This window comes from Hippopotamus amphibius, chromosome 9 (genome assembly GCF_030028045.1).
Source record: "Hippopotamus amphibius kiboko isolate mHipAmp2 chromosome 9, mHipAmp2.hap2, whole genome shotgun sequence".
Taxonomy (NCBI): Eukaryota; Metazoa; Chordata; class Mammalia; order Artiodactyla; family Hippopotamidae; genus Hippopotamus; species Hippopotamus amphibius.
This window is the reverse complement of record NC_080194.1, coordinates 123,796,099-123,811,177: the sequence shown is the minus strand read 5'-3', so window position 1 is coordinate 123,811,177 and position 15,079 is coordinate 123,796,099. Positions and strand designations below refer to the sequence as shown.

General features: G+C 48.0%; 2 protein-coding genes across 4 annotated transcripts in view; one reads left to right on the top strand and one right to left on the bottom strand.

Moving 5' to 3' along the window:
* Nucleotides 1-710: 710 nt before the first annotated feature.
* ZNF174 (zinc finger protein 174) lies at nucleotides 711-6,793 on the bottom strand. Of its 2 annotated transcripts, XM_057747363.1 has the most exons (4): nucleotides 6,763-6,793; nucleotides 5,612-6,202; nucleotides 4,384-4,606; nucleotides 711-1,782 (listed from the first exon to the last, which is right to left on the bottom strand). In XM_057747363.1, exons 2-4 carry the CDS (start codon nucleotides 6,017-6,019, stop codon nucleotides 1,181-1,183), a joined length of 1,233 nt encoding a protein of 410 aa, XP_057603346.1. In that variant the 5' UTR covers nucleotides 6,020-6,202; nucleotides 6,763-6,793; the 3' UTR covers nucleotides 711-1,180. The 2 variants fall into 2 exon arrangements, with proteins under 2 accessions (XP_057603346.1, XP_057603345.1); XM_057747362.1 differs by having other exon boundaries at nucleotides 5,612-6,786.
* Nucleotides 6,794-7,046: 253 nt separating this feature from the next.
* Nucleotides 7,047-15,079, top strand: part of ZSCAN32 (zinc finger and SCAN domain containing 32) — an 11,894-nt gene continuing 3,861 nt past the window's right edge. The window contains exons 1-6 of one of the 2 annotated variants that reach the window (XM_057747373.1): nucleotides 7,047-7,108; nucleotides 8,633-9,106; nucleotides 10,438-10,603; nucleotides 12,478-12,572; nucleotides 12,871-12,994; nucleotides 14,410-14,790. In XM_057747373.1, the coding sequence (XP_057603356.1) occupies nucleotides 8,744-9,106; nucleotides 10,438-10,603; nucleotides 12,478-12,572; nucleotides 12,871-12,994; nucleotides 14,410-14,420 (759 nt within the window). In that variant the 5' untranslated portion in view covers nucleotides 7,047-7,108; nucleotides 8,633-8,743 and the 3' untranslated portion in view covers nucleotides 14,421-14,790. The remainder of the gene's footprint in view (nucleotides 7,109-8,632; nucleotides 9,107-10,437; nucleotides 10,604-12,477; nucleotides 12,573-12,870; nucleotides 12,995-14,409; nucleotides 14,791-15,079) is intronic. The other variant, XM_057747371.1, reaches the window with a different exon arrangement.

The window sequence follows — 15,079 nt, the reverse complement described above, 5'->3', positions numbered from 1 at the left end:
TGACCCGAGGATACTGATGCTTCAGGAAGAATGCTACCTGCACCTGTTTTCTGCTTGAGGTACTGCACCCACCTACCAAAAGTTTTCTCTAGACTGGGAGATCTGCTGGTTTGCCCAGCGTGACCAAGAATTGTATACTGATCAGGTTGTAATTTCCATTTTGAGAGACTGAGGGGTGGAATTAGATGATCTCTCAGGTCTAGTTCTAGGACTTTAACATTTTAGATAAATACATTTTGTCATTTTTGGAAACTTCATTAAGGTATAACTTACACATCATGAAATCAATGAATGCTTCAGTGATTTTTAGTACATGTTCTGAAATAATTCAGTTTTATAACGTTTTCAGCACTCCACTCATTTTTTTATTCTTAAAGAGGCTGGCCTAAGTGAGAAAGGAGAGTAGGAAGGATTCTCTTTGCCATCTCCTTAACAGTCTTGCTTCTTGTAGCTTTTCCCTATTGCTATGGGTGGGGGTTGCAGCAGCTGTGATTTTTCTTCTACCAAATCAAAAGTGCTTTGATATAAAAAGATTCCTTAGTGTGTGTGTGTGTTTATTTATTTTGGTAAGAGCACTAAGACTTGGAGACCCTCTCCTCACACAAACATGTCCATACTCCCACTTCATGTGTCCTTTGCTACAAACAGCCAGGAACGACAGGAAGAATACTAGGGGATTTACATTCCAATGAACTTCTGCCTTGAAATTCTTGCGGATCACTCATCTTTATTAAAGGAGTGTGCGCGTGATAAAGATTGTCTGGTATGACAGCAAACGCATAACTATATATAGGATTTATCCTTGAACAGATTTAGATGATAAATAAAGCAGCAGGAGGAGATTTAACATCAAGTTGTGGGGCACACCTGCAGGATCGTCCTGATTCTCCCTCAGTAGTGACTCCCCACTCTCCAAAAGACACCCCAGTGCACTCTGACCCAACGCCCAGACCTGCCGTCTCTCCCCTGGTCCCTGTACACGTCACATCTCTGTTCATGGTCACGTCCCCATCAGCCACTTCCCGACTCCTCACCAGACTGATGGACGCCATCATTCCTCAGGGACCTCCTGCTTTCTTCCTTGTAAGTCACGCAGACAGTCTTTGTGATTTACATGCAAGCAAGGGGAAGGAGAAATCCAAATACCTTCCTTCTGAACAGAGAGGACCCAGTCCTGCTTTCAGTCCCCATGGTGCAGTCTGTGATGCTGGTGAAGGTTTGAGCTCTGGCGAAAGCTTTTCCCACACTGGCCGCACTGGTAGGGCTTCTCTCCAGTGTGGATCCTCTGGTGCAGCTTCAGGGTGGACTGCCGCCCAAAGCAGTTCCCACATTCTCCACACGTGTAGGGCCTCTCACCCGTGTGGACTCGCTTGTGTCTTTTCAGCTCTGAATTCCATGTGAAGCTTTTCCCACAGTCATCACATTTGTAAGGTTTCTTCGCTGAGCGGGTTGGCTGGTGACCAAGACGTTGCAAACGGCTGCTCAGGCTTCTTTTGCCTCCCTTGCTTTTCTTCAGCTCTCTCAGTGGGTGGCTTTTCAGGGGGCCGCTGACATATTCCAGTTCCCTGCAATGTCTCTGGTAGTGAGCAAATGGCTTTTGAGCACGTGGGGGGCTGATCTGCCTCCGCGACAACCGGGGCTCACTCACAGTCGCCCCTCTGGGTTCGGGGCTCTGCAGACCATTCCCTTTGGGTCTGCCCACTGATAATACACATGGCTTTGCTCCTTTAGCCCCTTCCTGCTGTGGATTTTCCTTGTTGTCGTTTTTCATTCTGGAGGCTTCTATAATTAGAAAGAGTATGTTTCATTTCCTGGCTTCAAAGAAAAGAACTTCAGCAAAAGAGCTATGAAATTATGTGGCAAAGTTTCTCAAAGTGTGGTTCTCCACTTGGCAACTTGCATTAGTCTCATATGGGGCAGCTGGCAGCCAAAGAGGCTGCCCCTGCTCCCCTAAGTCAGAATCTCTGGTGGGGTGGGACCTGGAAGTCTGCAGTTAACAGGGGGAAGCTGGGGTGATTGTGATTTATACTAAAGTTAGGAACCAAGTTTGCCAATCCCTCCCTCCTTCTTACCTTTGGGGAAATGTTTAGGAAAGGAGAAACAGGGAGAAGCAAACCCATGAGCGACTTCAACACTGCAAACGTACCCTCACTTAAAATGGACACTGACTACCATGCTCTCCTCAAATAATGGTAAGTCCAGTGCATGTGCTGTTTTCTTCCATTATGAAGTTGATAGATAGCATATGTGATTGGAAACTGGGATATGGGCCAGGCATGCACCCTAATTACAGAAACTCCACAACTTATGACCACCAGGATTAAGGATCAGGATAGAAATAAGCTGATGTGGCCTGTGGGCAAGTCGGAGGATCTAGAGTAGTGCTATTATTCAACAGGATTCCTGCCATGGGAAGATCTATTCAGTACGGCAGCCATTAGCCACATGTGGCTACTGAGTACTTGAAATGTGGCTTGTGTGACTGAGAAACTGAATTTTAAATTTTATTTAACTTTAATTAATTTAAATTCAGATTTAAAAAGCAGCTCACAGTTATGGTCAGTTGCTTTTCAACAAGGTTGTCATGATAATTCAATGGGATATAAAGAATAGTCTTTTCAGAGAGTGGTGCTGGAACAACTGGCTTTCTACATACAAAAGAATGAAGTTGGACCCCAACTCACAACACATACAAAAATTAACTCAAAATGGATCAAAGACATAGATGTAAGAGCTAAACCTCTCTCTCTGTGAACAGAACAAAGGTATAAATCTTTGTGGTGGATTAGGCAAAAGTATTTTAGATACGTCACCAAAAGCACAAGCAAACACAAAGATAAATTAGAACCTCCTTAACATCCAAAACATTTGTGCTTCAAAGGATACTATCAAGAAAGTGAAAAGATAACCCAAAGAATGGGAGAAAATATTTGCAAATTATAAATAAGGGTCTAGTATCCAGATTATAAAGAACTTTTACAACAACAATAAAAAGACCAATCCAGTTTAAAAATGAGCAAAGGATCTGAACAGACATTTCTTCAAAGAAGATACACAACTGGCCAATACGCACATGAAAAGATGCTCAACATCATTAGTCATTAGGGAAATAACTCAAAACCTCCATGAGATACCAGTTCATGCCTGACAGAATGGATGTAATCAAAAAGACCAACAATAATAAGTATCAACAGGGGTGTAGAGAAATTGGAGTCATCATAAACTGCTGAACGTACAATGGCGCAGCCACTTTGCAAAAGTCCAACCTCAAAAGGTTAAACGGAGAGTTACCATAGGACCCAGCATTTCCACTCCTGGGTGTATACCCAAGAGAAATGAAAACATTCATCCACACGAAAACTTGTACACAGGTGTTCATGGCAGCATCATTCATAATAGCCAACAAGCGGAAACAACCCAAGTGTCCATCAACTGATAAAATGTCCACAGAGTGGAGTATTATTTCAGCCATAAGGAATGAAGTACTGACACATGCTACAACATGGATGACCTTGAGCATGAGAGTGTACCCTCTCTGGAATCAAATAAAAGGAGACGGAGACAGCACGCACACCCAGCTGCCTCTGCTGAGGCAGGAGAAGTGAGTACATGTGGTCCACTTTCTACAGGACCATAAAGGCCACAGGTTACAGGGCAGGACCTCAGCCAGGGCCACAGTGCTTTTCTCCGAATGCCCTAGGTCCTCTCCATCCCTGAGTTTTGAGAATAATCAAATCAAAGTGTTTCGTTGAATGTAGCACATCTTAAGGAATCAAGCCTTCTTATAAGCCTCTTCTCTAACCTGTTGGCCATATCCTGTATCCACATCACCAAGACTAGCCAAAGCGTCACTGTCATTCAGTCTGAGGGACCACAGGACTGTGTAGAGCAGGGCCAGTAATTATACTGGCACTGTACCAGACACAGATCAGGAAATGGACACAATGTCAGAGGAGGAGGAACAGGCAGAAAGAACACAGAGAGTGGCTCTTTTCTCTAATAAGCAGAACCTTTGTTTAGGCCGCTTCTAAACATGGGACCATTTTAAGTGACAAAACTCAGCCACAGCTTGAATGGAAGTTCATCAGTGGTCATATTTGGATTTGTCTTCACTATAATTAGCTCTGAAAGGGACAGAAAAGTAGGCACTAGAATAATCCCATTGTTCACTGGATTGTCAAATAGTCATGAACAGAAAATGATAAAAGCACACATGTGTAGTATCACTATATTCTAATTACTGAAATGTGTTAGAGAATAAAGATCTGCTGTTACTAACAATATCGAAGAAAAGCCCAATACCTATGGCTTTTCAGAACCATGAGATGCTTTGATGGAGATAAAAGGCTAATGAGAAAGAGAGAAGAGGCACCAAGTGTTTACCTGTCTCAGCCAATTTGGGGGTTGGTTCCTGGAGAAGCGGGGATTTTTCCCATTGATGGGGGCTCCGCTGATCCTGAGATCCTGCCTGGGACGTTTCCTCCAGAGAGCTCTCCCTAGGATATCCTCTAGGAGTTTGCGGTTGAAAGTCTGGCAGTTCCTGTTCTCCAAGCTGGGACCCAATTTTCTCCAAGAGCACCTTCTGGCCCTCCATACAAACAGCCACCTAGGAACAAGCCCCATGTGTTAGAGCACAACTTGAGGATTGTCTGAGGGCAGCTTGACCTCTCACTGCTCTGTAATGACTGTTTTTCCCTGAAAACTTCTGATAATGGCCTGGGGGTCAACCTTGGTAGAGACTGCTGAAACTCTCAAAGGAAGCAAACGGAAGGACGTGCTGAATGACCAAAAGGAGGCTGCTTCAAATCAGCCGACACTTCCTGGGTGGATGTCCCTAAAGCTTGGGCCTTACTGTAGGCCTGGGATCAAAGTCATCAGAGAGCAGGCACAACATGGTCAGCCAGGACACCCACCCAACAGGTTCCTACCCTATGCCCACCTGCCTCCCTGCTTCTGCTGGAAACAGGCCCTGTAGGATCAGGAAGCAGTAAGGCAGGGGCCACTAAAAACCACCGGTATCTATAAACTGTTCTGCCCAAGGCTCTCCTGGTAAGGAGATCGCAGTAGTAATAGGGCTCTAAGAGGATTGCCCTATCCCTGTTCCCTAACTGCTTCCGTTTTCCAAAGCACAGGATTGTTTGCTTCCTCCCTAGGCTCCTACTGGGGTCTGACTTGGGGGTGGGGTTGGAAGGAATACTGGCCAATTGAGCTGGAGTTTCCTGATTCAAAGGCAATATGCAAGACACTTCGCTGGGACAATAAAGTCTAATTAAAGTTCCCCCCAAATCAAACTCCTATCCAATAGAATGACTTTGTCTGCTACAAATCTTGACTGTAGGAAAACTTCAAGAAGAATGGGTGGGGGGAGATCTGTCAGTAAAGTTTCAAGAGCCTCACTTGATCCTCCGCTTTCTCACTGGAGTGCCTGTGGCTGGGTTTTCTGAAAACCTGTTGCATCTCCCTGGGGAGGGGTGGGGGGAGGAGGGTTCAAAATATAAGCCAGAAGCAACGTTTGAAATTCTGGACTCTCTGCCTAGGGAGGGGTCCAGAGACCAAACACTCTTCCGATGAAAAAGAAATCCTGGGGACCACAAGAAAGTCCCCTCCTTACCCACTGCTTTGGTCCCTTGGCTGCTCTGTGAAAATCTTCTACCAGGGTCAAAATCTCCTTGCTGCTCACTGGACATCGATGCCTGGCCCGAGCCTGGATCTCCGGAGGCAGGATGTTCAGAAACTGCTCCAGCACCAGCAGCTCCAAAATCTGCTCCTTGCTGTGCACCTCGGGCTGTAACCACTGACGACAGAGCTGCCGGAGACGGGAGAGTGCCTCTTGGGGTCCAGACACCTCTTGATAACAAAACCGTCTAAAATTCTGGCGGGAGAGCTCAGGATCCGGCCAGTCTTTTTGCAGAGCAGGCTCCCGTTTTTCTTCTAGCTTTGCTATTATATGTCTCTCTTGCTTGGAGGAAGCCTGAATATGGGACTGCGAGCTCAAAGTTATCTCCATCTTAGCCGCCATTTTGGGGCACAGGAGACAGCTTCTCTCTCCTTATAAAAAGCTCAAGCCTTCGGAATCATGGCCCTGAATGCTAGAAAGATGCTAGAAACGAAGCTCCTTTGAGGATGTTGGAGAGGAAAGGATGCAGACAGAGCCTCCTCATTCGCTGGCCTTGACTCCAAACTCCTGAAGACAACACAGTCCCTGGGGGTGGGAAGAGTTTGTTTTTCTGCCAGTTCCTTGAACTGTCTTGCAAAGGAAAAAAGTCATAATGTCCTAAAAGGAAACTGGGGGAAATACCGCTTTTATTTCAGCGACAAGCACAAGAGGCCTCAGAGGAAAATGCGCAACGTGACCTAAGGGGCTGGCAGGAATCCCTGGGAAAAGTTCAGGATGTCACTCAGGTAGCCTGCACCAGCTGCCCCGCATCCTCCTTAGGCCGCCTCCAGCATCTGGCTGGGCGCTACAGGGCGAGCCCAGACAGGCCACGGCGCACGCCGGGGAGTTAGCGGAAACCTCCTGCTGGCGAGCAAGGTACACGGAGGCGCGGCGGCTGCTCGCCACCGAGGCTCCAAGGCCCAGCCGCTCCGGCCTCCCAGGGCGCCCGGCTCCGGCTCCGCGCCCCAACTGGCCCGGGGCTTGGCGAAGCTGCAGCACTCTGGCGCGCGGCTCTACTATGTGGCTGGGTGCGAGCCGGGGGTGGCGCCTGCGACAGCAGCGCCACCGACAACCCGGCACCGCGCGCCCACCTGCATCCGACTCACCTCTCTGGGGACTTGGGGCCCGGAACCCAGGAGCCACGGCTGGGGGCGGGGCAGAAGCCGCTCTTCGCGGACACTCCCACGGGCTGCCGAAGAGCTATGCCACGGGAGAGCCCGCCTCCTCCGCAGAGGGATTGGCTCCTCGGGGCATTCTCTCTCGTCTATTGGCTGCTGGGTCTGTCGATGCTGGCGAGAACAGCGCCCCGCCGTCGCAGCGCATTCCGGGAGTCGTAGTCCGCTGGTACAACTCTTGAGCAACCGCAGTGGGCGGATCCGCGCCGCGCCTCGCGGCGCTGACTTCCGGCCCGGAGGCTGAACGAGTTTGAGGAGTTGCGAGTGCGCGATTTCGGTGAGTGCTCCGTTTCCTGGCTGCCGGGGGCTCGCCGCTGGCAGTCGTCTCAGAGGCGGTTGGACCAAGGCCGGGCGCCCCTCGCACGCTCGGCGGTCACCCTCCTGTGCCCCTCGCCCCGGCCCACCCGAGCCGACCAGGACTGTCCCAATCCCTGTGCTCCAGCGCGGACTCCCTCCAGCCCTTGGCCCTGCCCGTGTCACCCCCGACTTGCTGCAACAGGAGCCTGGGGACTTGTTTCCTAGTCTATTTCAGCCACAGAACCTAACCCTAGCACCAAGTGCCCTAGAGTTCTCAGGGCATCCTTGCCGAGTGAAAAGTGAATCAGGCCGACTCCACGTCCTCATCCTTTCCGCTGAGTGTGTGGATTGTTCGCCAAAGAAAAACACATATTTGAGAGAGGAGTATTTTGAAATTAACGATGAATGGGATATTAGCGGTCAAGAGGCGTGCAGGCTCCGCCTTCTGCATGGAGTTAGGATAGCATTCATTAAATTCTTCATCCAGAGGTGTGGGATGTATGAAAATGTGTAAGGCAGGGAGTACAGATTCTAGTTCTGGCCTTGCTGCTGAGGAACTATGCCCTGTGACGCTCCTTTCTCGTTAAAAAGGACTATTCACAGTAATGCCTTTGCTTTTTCTATCTCTAGCCCCTCCTGCCTCACTGAAATGTAAAGAGAATACAAGTGAAGGCAGTTTAAGTACTTTGGAAGAAAGGCAACCTGAATCCATGTTTTTAAAAATAATTTTTTTACTCCTGTAAAAGAGACTCAGGCCTTTGGAGGAGGAGTGGAATGGAGAGTGGGACCTAACTGTAGAAAGCTCCAGTCTTACATCCTCCCAATTTAGCAATTTCCAGGGAATTCGGAACTTTTCTCACCCCAGCTGTATGTAAAATCCCAGAGAATTTTGACAGGCCCAGCCTGTGTGAGTTGCCCACTCCTGGGGTTGGGGAAGGGTACTGTAATGAACAGCCCCACTAGAGACAATGGAATAGAGAGGGGCTCTTTCACAAAGGGAGAAGATGCTGCTGCCAGAAGTGGGGAAGGAGTGCTGGAAAATAAAAGCAAACCAGAACGATTATTTCTCGTCCACATTGTGTGTGTGTGTGTGTAGTGGTGGTGATGGGAGGGAGGAGGGAGTGATAGTGATAAAGAGGTTAAAACTTTTCCCTTCTTAAGAGAAGGTGGCAATTGGGAGGCTGGGTCCAGGCTTCTGAGGGTAGGGATAGCAGGCATGTGGGGTACAGCTGGACTACACTGTGAGGAACAGTTTGGAGAATTCACCCACAGAAATTTGGTTAGGGAGAAAACTATTTTTTGATATTTTTAGTGCTTTGGCTCCTTGGCTTGGCTCCTCTTCAACAGAGGGAGTAAAGGAAAAGGATAGAAATAAACCGTAAGAACTAGACTGAAGGAATATGGGATGGTTTTACGCTTTCCATTCTTTTCAGCCTCACTGAGCCTTTTTCAGCTGTGCGTCTGAGTCTGCACATTTATGACATGCTCATGTCTCTGATTCCAGAAAGACGCACTTTTCACTGGTATCAGGAGACCCGCTTCCCAGTGATAAGAGATGGAATATGATCTGCAGGATGGAACTGGCAACCAGTGACCCAGTTTGTTGAAGCAAAGCATGGCTGCAATAAGGAGCTCCCAGGGACACCCATCCCCAAGGAAGGACTCCACACAGGGACAGAGATCAGCCCTGCACAGCAATAGCCCTGACTACGAAGCTTCCCGCCAGCACTTCCGACAGTTCTGTTACCAGGAGGTAGCTGGTCCACATGAAGCTTTTAGCCAACTCTGGGAACTCTGTTGTCAGTGGCTGAGGCCTAAGACACACTCAAAAGAGCAAATCCTGGAGCTGCTGGTTTTGGAGCAGTTTCTGACCTTCTTGCCAGAAAAGATCCAGAACTGGGTGAGGGAGCAGCATCCAGAAAATGGTGACGAAGCTGTCACTCTGGTGGAGGATGTACAGAGAACACCTCGGCAACAGGTGCGAAAAGGCAGTCAGAACCTTGTGGTTTTAGTCATGATGAAGTTGGTGTGAGGAGCACAGGAATCCAGTTACTGGAGAGGCGCTTAGCTGAGAAATGCCAGAAGCCATCTGCTGCCCAGAAAATAGCAGCTATCTTGCATTGGTCCTATGCCCTTGGTCCACGGGAAGAATTTCTCATTTGCTGAAATAAGTTAGACATTCATATATTCAGTGAATCCTTGGAGTCACTAATTAAAGCGATAAAACAATCAGAAAAGTTCTCCAAAACAAGGCCAGGGAAAGGACAACAATCTTTCACTCAGTGGATCAGGAAAATTAGAGATGTTGGTGAATTTAAATCTAATCTCTCTTGCTACAAGTTTCCTTGAAGGAGTATGCCATGTATTGTACACTAAACAAAGTCATATTAGAGCCAGTCCTTGCTGCCTGGATTAAGTGGTCAGTTTGGCACAGTGAGTTTCACAAAATATTTGCTTGTGGAGGTAGGGACTGTGTCTGAGATCCGATCAGTGTAACATCCTGTATATTTTGGGAGAAGAGGGGTGTGAAAGGCACAGGAGAAGGAAAAGTAACATGAAGGCTTCGGTTGTGGGAGATTCTGTGGGAAGAAGGCAGCTGAAATCCAGATCAGAAGTCTGGGAACGGTGAGGAGTAACCGAGGAGTGTGGGTCAGAGGAGTGCTAGCCTGAGCTTGTCTGTGGCCAGAGCAGGAAGCAGCCCGCTGGTGCCCCGGGTCTGCATGGCTGGATCAGGATGTGCTTGTGTTTCTCTCCCAGTGAGGAGGCGGATGTGCACACCAGCTATAGGAGGAAGAGTGGTGAAAGGGGATGTAGATGAAATGTCGTAGGATTGAGGATCCAGAGGTTTTGACATTATTTGGAGGGGGGAGAGCAGTGTGGTGGTGATGCATTAGAAATGGGGGAAGTTAACTTAAAATCCATGGTTTGGGGAGTGTTAATAATAACTAGGATGGATGGAGGGGGCAGTGGCACACATGTACGAAGTTTGGAGAGAGGACCTAAGCAGAGCAGGAATCCATCTGTGCCAACAGTCATCCTGGTCCCCATTCCCCTGGCCATTTATGTGTGGACCATCTCTCCCTTATTGTCCACCACCATTTCAGAACCATACTCTTAATGTGAATGAAAACAGTACAGGAATGTAAGGGTTAAAATGGCTATTTGAAACCCATCAGGGAGGTGGAGGGGAGAGCAGGAAGTGAAGGTAAGAAGTAGTTAAGGAGGTGATACCCCAGCTGCCTGTCAGTATCTCTCCTCTGTCACTTTAGGCAGGAATTTGTAGTGACAGATGATGGGGTCTCTTCTCAGGTCCCAGAATCTGGGAAAGACTTGAAAATGCCCATGGAGGAGACGGCCCCTTTGGGAGCAGCCAGAGAATCACTGAGATCCCACCTGAAACAGGGGGTTCATCCAGAGGAATGGACTGTGAAGGGGTCACAGAGCTCACCCCAGAGACTGTGGGGACAGTCAGAAGGTAAGCGGAAGCCTCCGCCCTCCCGCAAGGTGTGAGGGACCATCATCTGTTGGAAATGCAGGTCTGAGCTCGAGTTGGCCCCTGGGTTCCAGGTTAAATGCCTTTGAGATACACCCAAAAAGCAAGATTTAAAATTTTAGTTGAGGGTACTAGCACTTAAAATGGGGGCGGAGATCCTTTATGTGTTAGCTTAATTCTCTTTTATTACAATTTAATTCTATTGCCTCTGAATCAGTTGTTATTAAAGGTGAGCAGGATTACCTCACCTTCTGCAGAGCAGTTCTTCATGAACTTGAAGACATAACTGCCTACCATCCAGTTTAATCTCTTCCAAGATACATTTCTCCTATTAGTTTTTCCTTTCTTCCACTGCTTTTTTTTTAAAAATCTTAATTTTTTAGAAAAAATTTTAATTAAAAATTTAATTAAAATTAATAAACATTAATTGAAATTTTAATTAAAATTAAGGTGAAATTCACCTAATGTAAAATTAGCCATCTGAAGTGAACCATTCAGTTGCATCCAATAGAGTCACACTGTTGTACTATCACCACCTCTGTCTCATTATCCCCCACAAAATAACCCATGCCCATTAAGGAGTTGCTCCTCATTCTCTCCCTTTGGATTTGACTCTTCTGGACATTTCATAGATATAGAATCCTACGATATATGACCTTTTGTTTCTAGCCTCTCATTTATCACGTTTCTAGCCTATGAAGTATCAATACTTGATTTGTTTTGGGGGCTAATATTCCATTGCACAAACAGACCAAGGCTCTATCTTTATAAGTCTCTTTCTGTGAAGCACTTTGGCCGCATACATTTCTAGATTATCTAAAGGCCACTGCTGCCTTTTCAGCTTAACTCAAACTGCCCTTACAAGTTGTTAAGTAATTTTCTTAAAGCCACTTCATCTTTATGCAACTCAGATCCTATAGAAAAACACTGTGTCTTCACGCTGATTAAAAAGGCAGGCTTCTGTTGATGAAATGGAAAACAGTCTTCAGTTTATTTGCTTTTGTATTTTTTAAGTGAAGTAAATACACTATCAATATCTTTGAAAACTGCCAGTTAGAATTTATTTACTTTTAATCCTTGGGAACATTTGTGCTCTTTGGTGTGATATTTCTGAGGCTTTGGGGTCTGAGTAAAGGGGGCAGGACTCACTGTATTCCATGTTCCCCAACCTCAGTTCACTGTACCTGCGGGCTGCTCCAAGTGGTGAAACCGCCCCAGGGCTCCTAGACCTCTGCATGTCCTCTGAAGTTCTGCTAATAAGTCATCAAAATGTACCATTTCCTTTGTACTATCCTTGAAGGTGGGGATCTGGGAAATAAGACCTGGGAAATAATCTCTGGGAAATTTCCCAGAGTGTATTATCTGGGAAATAATGTATTATCATGAAAAAAAAATAAAAGGACTGAGTTCCTGTGGTATTTTTAAGAGCACTATGGTTACCTCTGAGTGGCTGGGCAATGAAACATTCCCTCCCCCTGCTCCCAAATATTCTATTAATTTTTTTTAAATATACCATACACATATTTCTTTAGAATGAAAAAAACTTTAAAAAGCAATTATGTCAGGAGGGAACTGGAAAAAGGAACTTCTTAACACACAGACAGGCCACTGACTACGGCAGTGGTCCTGCAACTTGACTGTGCAGCAGACTCACCTGAGGGTGTGTTAAACAGATGCCCAGCCCTCACGCACAGAGCTGCTGATTCATTAGATTCCAGGTGGGGCCCAGGAATATGCATCTGTGATGAGCTCCTAGGTGCTGCTGAGGCTGCTGGCCTGGGCGTCCCACTCACAACCTCTGCTCCATGGCTCTTATGTGGAGACTGCCCTCTAATAGTGGCTGTTTTCTCCCCTAGCCTGGCTTACTCCACAGGCTCCCAGGAACCTTCCTCAGAAGAGGGGTCTTGGAGACCAGAAGACAGATGTTGTGCTCTGCACAGCTGGGGCTCAGGTGAGCTGTGGTTGATACCTTTTGTCTCTTTAAGTTCCCATTTCATCTTGTACTCTCACCCTAAAATCCCTTCTTTTCTGGAGATATTGGAAAGATTTTCATGTGGTCCATTTGAGTTTCTCTCAGGTTGTTTCCTTGTTCTGTCCCCTGACATCATCACATGGATGGCTCTTCACTCAACCTGATCCTTCTCTTGGAGGCCTGACTTCCCTCTGTTTTGTTTTGCTCCTGATCTGATACCCGTGGTCCTGTCTCTGCCCCACCCCATTGGTAGCAGCAGACCCTGGTGTCGTTACAGGAACCAGCCACGTGTGAAGACAGAGCCATATCCCTCTGTCAGGAAGGAGAGATGCACCTGGGCACTGCACGGAGGGCCCTCTACAGGGATGTTACACAGAAGAGTGACAGAAATGCCTGGCCAGGTAAAGATCCACGTTCCCTCTAGGTCTAGAGTGGATGTGTTCAGTTGTCTGGAGAGAAAGAGAGAGCCTGAAAGAACCCGAGAGGAAAGGAGACAAAGAGGCAGTGGGGAGCCTGTTTGGTAGAGGGAAAGAAGGAAATAAACAGGAACATACTGAGAGGCAGCAAGAGACACAGAGAAAGGAAGACACGGAGAGGGACATGGGTGGAAGGACGGAAAGCATGGGCTTATGACAGGGGCAGTGGGGACAGAGCGTGTGGGAGGCAGAGGATGAGGGGGAGGGAAGACAGACGGCAGCCAGGGAGGCAGAGGCTGTGCCGGGAACAGGGGAGAGATGAGCGATCTTGTGCTCGCTCGCACTCTCTCTCAGTCTCTCTGTCTCTCTCTCTCTGTCTCTCTGTCTCTCTCTCACACACACACACCTGTGCTAGGTCCTGGGGAGCAGAGGAGACTGAAAGACAAAAGAATCCAACCGTGACAGGGTCTACTTCTATGCCCAGGCCCTTCAGGAGGCAATAAGAGCCCTTTTCAGAGTCTCAGGGCTTATCTCTTGCCTTTTTTCAAATCAATTCTGCCCCATCTGGGCTGCTTCTCCTCAGAGCAGCCTCCAGACCATCAGACTCAGAGGCAGACACTCTGCGGCCTCAATGTCTCCTCCCTGCGTCTCCACATGCAGGGTTGCTCACTCATGGTCCTAATGACATCCTGTGCTGGATCAGAGAACACACAGGGACTCCAATATTCAGGGCTGCAGGGCGAGGAAAAGGTCTAAGACTTCCACAAGGGAGACTACAGCGAAAGCTCATAAGACACCAGCAAATGGGGAAGAGAAAATCAAGGGTGAAGCACAAGAGCCAGACTCAGCAGATGGGACAGAGGCCAGCTCGCCCTGGGCGGCTGAGGACACCAGGACTCTCCTGTCTAGTAGCCTTGGTTTTATGAGAAACTCCAGGAGCACCAGCAGAGCAGCCAGCTATGCAGGGAAGTCACTGAGCTCTTGTGTGAACGAGGTTTCCACCAGACTCTGGAGCAGGGTGAACCAGTGCAGAAACCTCCAGGCCAGTTACTGTCGAAGAAGGGGAGGCCACAGCCAGGTGCCCTGTGCCCTTTAGGAGGAGAAGGAAGCTCTGTCGGTCTCACAGGGCTCCTCCAGTTCTCCCAGGAGCTTGGCAGACGGGGCTGTTGAAACCAAAGGGCCAAGCCAAGGGTCATGGAAGCACAAAGAGACAGGGTGTGAGGACACAATGGGGGGCTCAGACAGCTACAAATCCAACAGGAAGCAGCCAGTCCAGGAAACTGGAGCCCCCATGCCTACAGCAGCTCCAGAGCCATTTGGGTGAGGCCCTCTCTGCACGTGCGTCCTGATACTGTCACCTGTAAGCAAACTGTATTCCCACTTTGTGCCTTGTCTTCCAGCTGTAAGTTGAGGGTGATTCCTGTTCCCTCAGTGCTGGGGAAATGCTGGGATGAAGGCTCTGGTGGACCCACAACATGAAGCCGTTCACTTGGCCACCTCCAGGTTACACACAGGAAAAAGCAGTACCCAAACCTTATGCTGTCTGGGTAACCCAAGGGATTTTCTTTTGAGTTGTGAAATTGGAAAGCCAAAGCCTGGTGTGTTTCTGTGACTTAAGTAGTGAATTGTGTGAGTAGGTGTTATATCTAGACTTTGTTAACAGAACATACAAGAATGAAGCTGATGTTAGCCTGGGGAAGGAGCAATGTATTCTCTGTGGAAGGAGAGTGATGTCCTAGCAGAAGCCGCTGTGTGGATTCAGAGGGTTGTCATCTTAGTCTGTGAGTCAGGTTTCATTGTACCTGCAGGGCAATAAGGCAGGATAAGAGTGATGGAGAGTGTGGGGACAGAGGGTGGGCTGCATTTTTAGTGTAGGTTGTCAGGGAAGTCCTCACTGAGAAAATGACATTAGAGCAGAGACATGAAGGAGAAGGGTGAGCCGTGTGGCTCTCTAGGGAGACTGTAACAGGGAGGGGATCGCCAGTGCAAAGGCTCTGAGGTGGAGAAGCCTGGGCAAGGAGGTCAGTGTGCCTAGTGCAGATTGAGGGGATGACAGTAATAAACAAGATC

What these genes read in the sequence shown, in the direction of transcription:
- ZNF174 (XM_057747363.1), bottom strand. Translation starts at nt 6,019, where the DNA reads ATGGCGGCTAAGATGGAGATAACTTTGAGCTCGCAGTCCCATATTCAG. An exon ending in CCAAGGGACCAAAGCAGTGG is followed by an intron (nt 4,607 to 5,611) that starts GTAAGGAGGGGA and finishes GCTTGTTCCTAG; the next exon opens with GTGGCTGTTTGTATGGAGGG. An exon ending in CCCCAAATTGGCTGAGACAG is followed by an intron (nt 1,783 to 4,383) that starts GTAAACACTTGG and finishes TTCTAATTATAG; the next exon opens with AAGCCTCCAGAATGAAAAAC.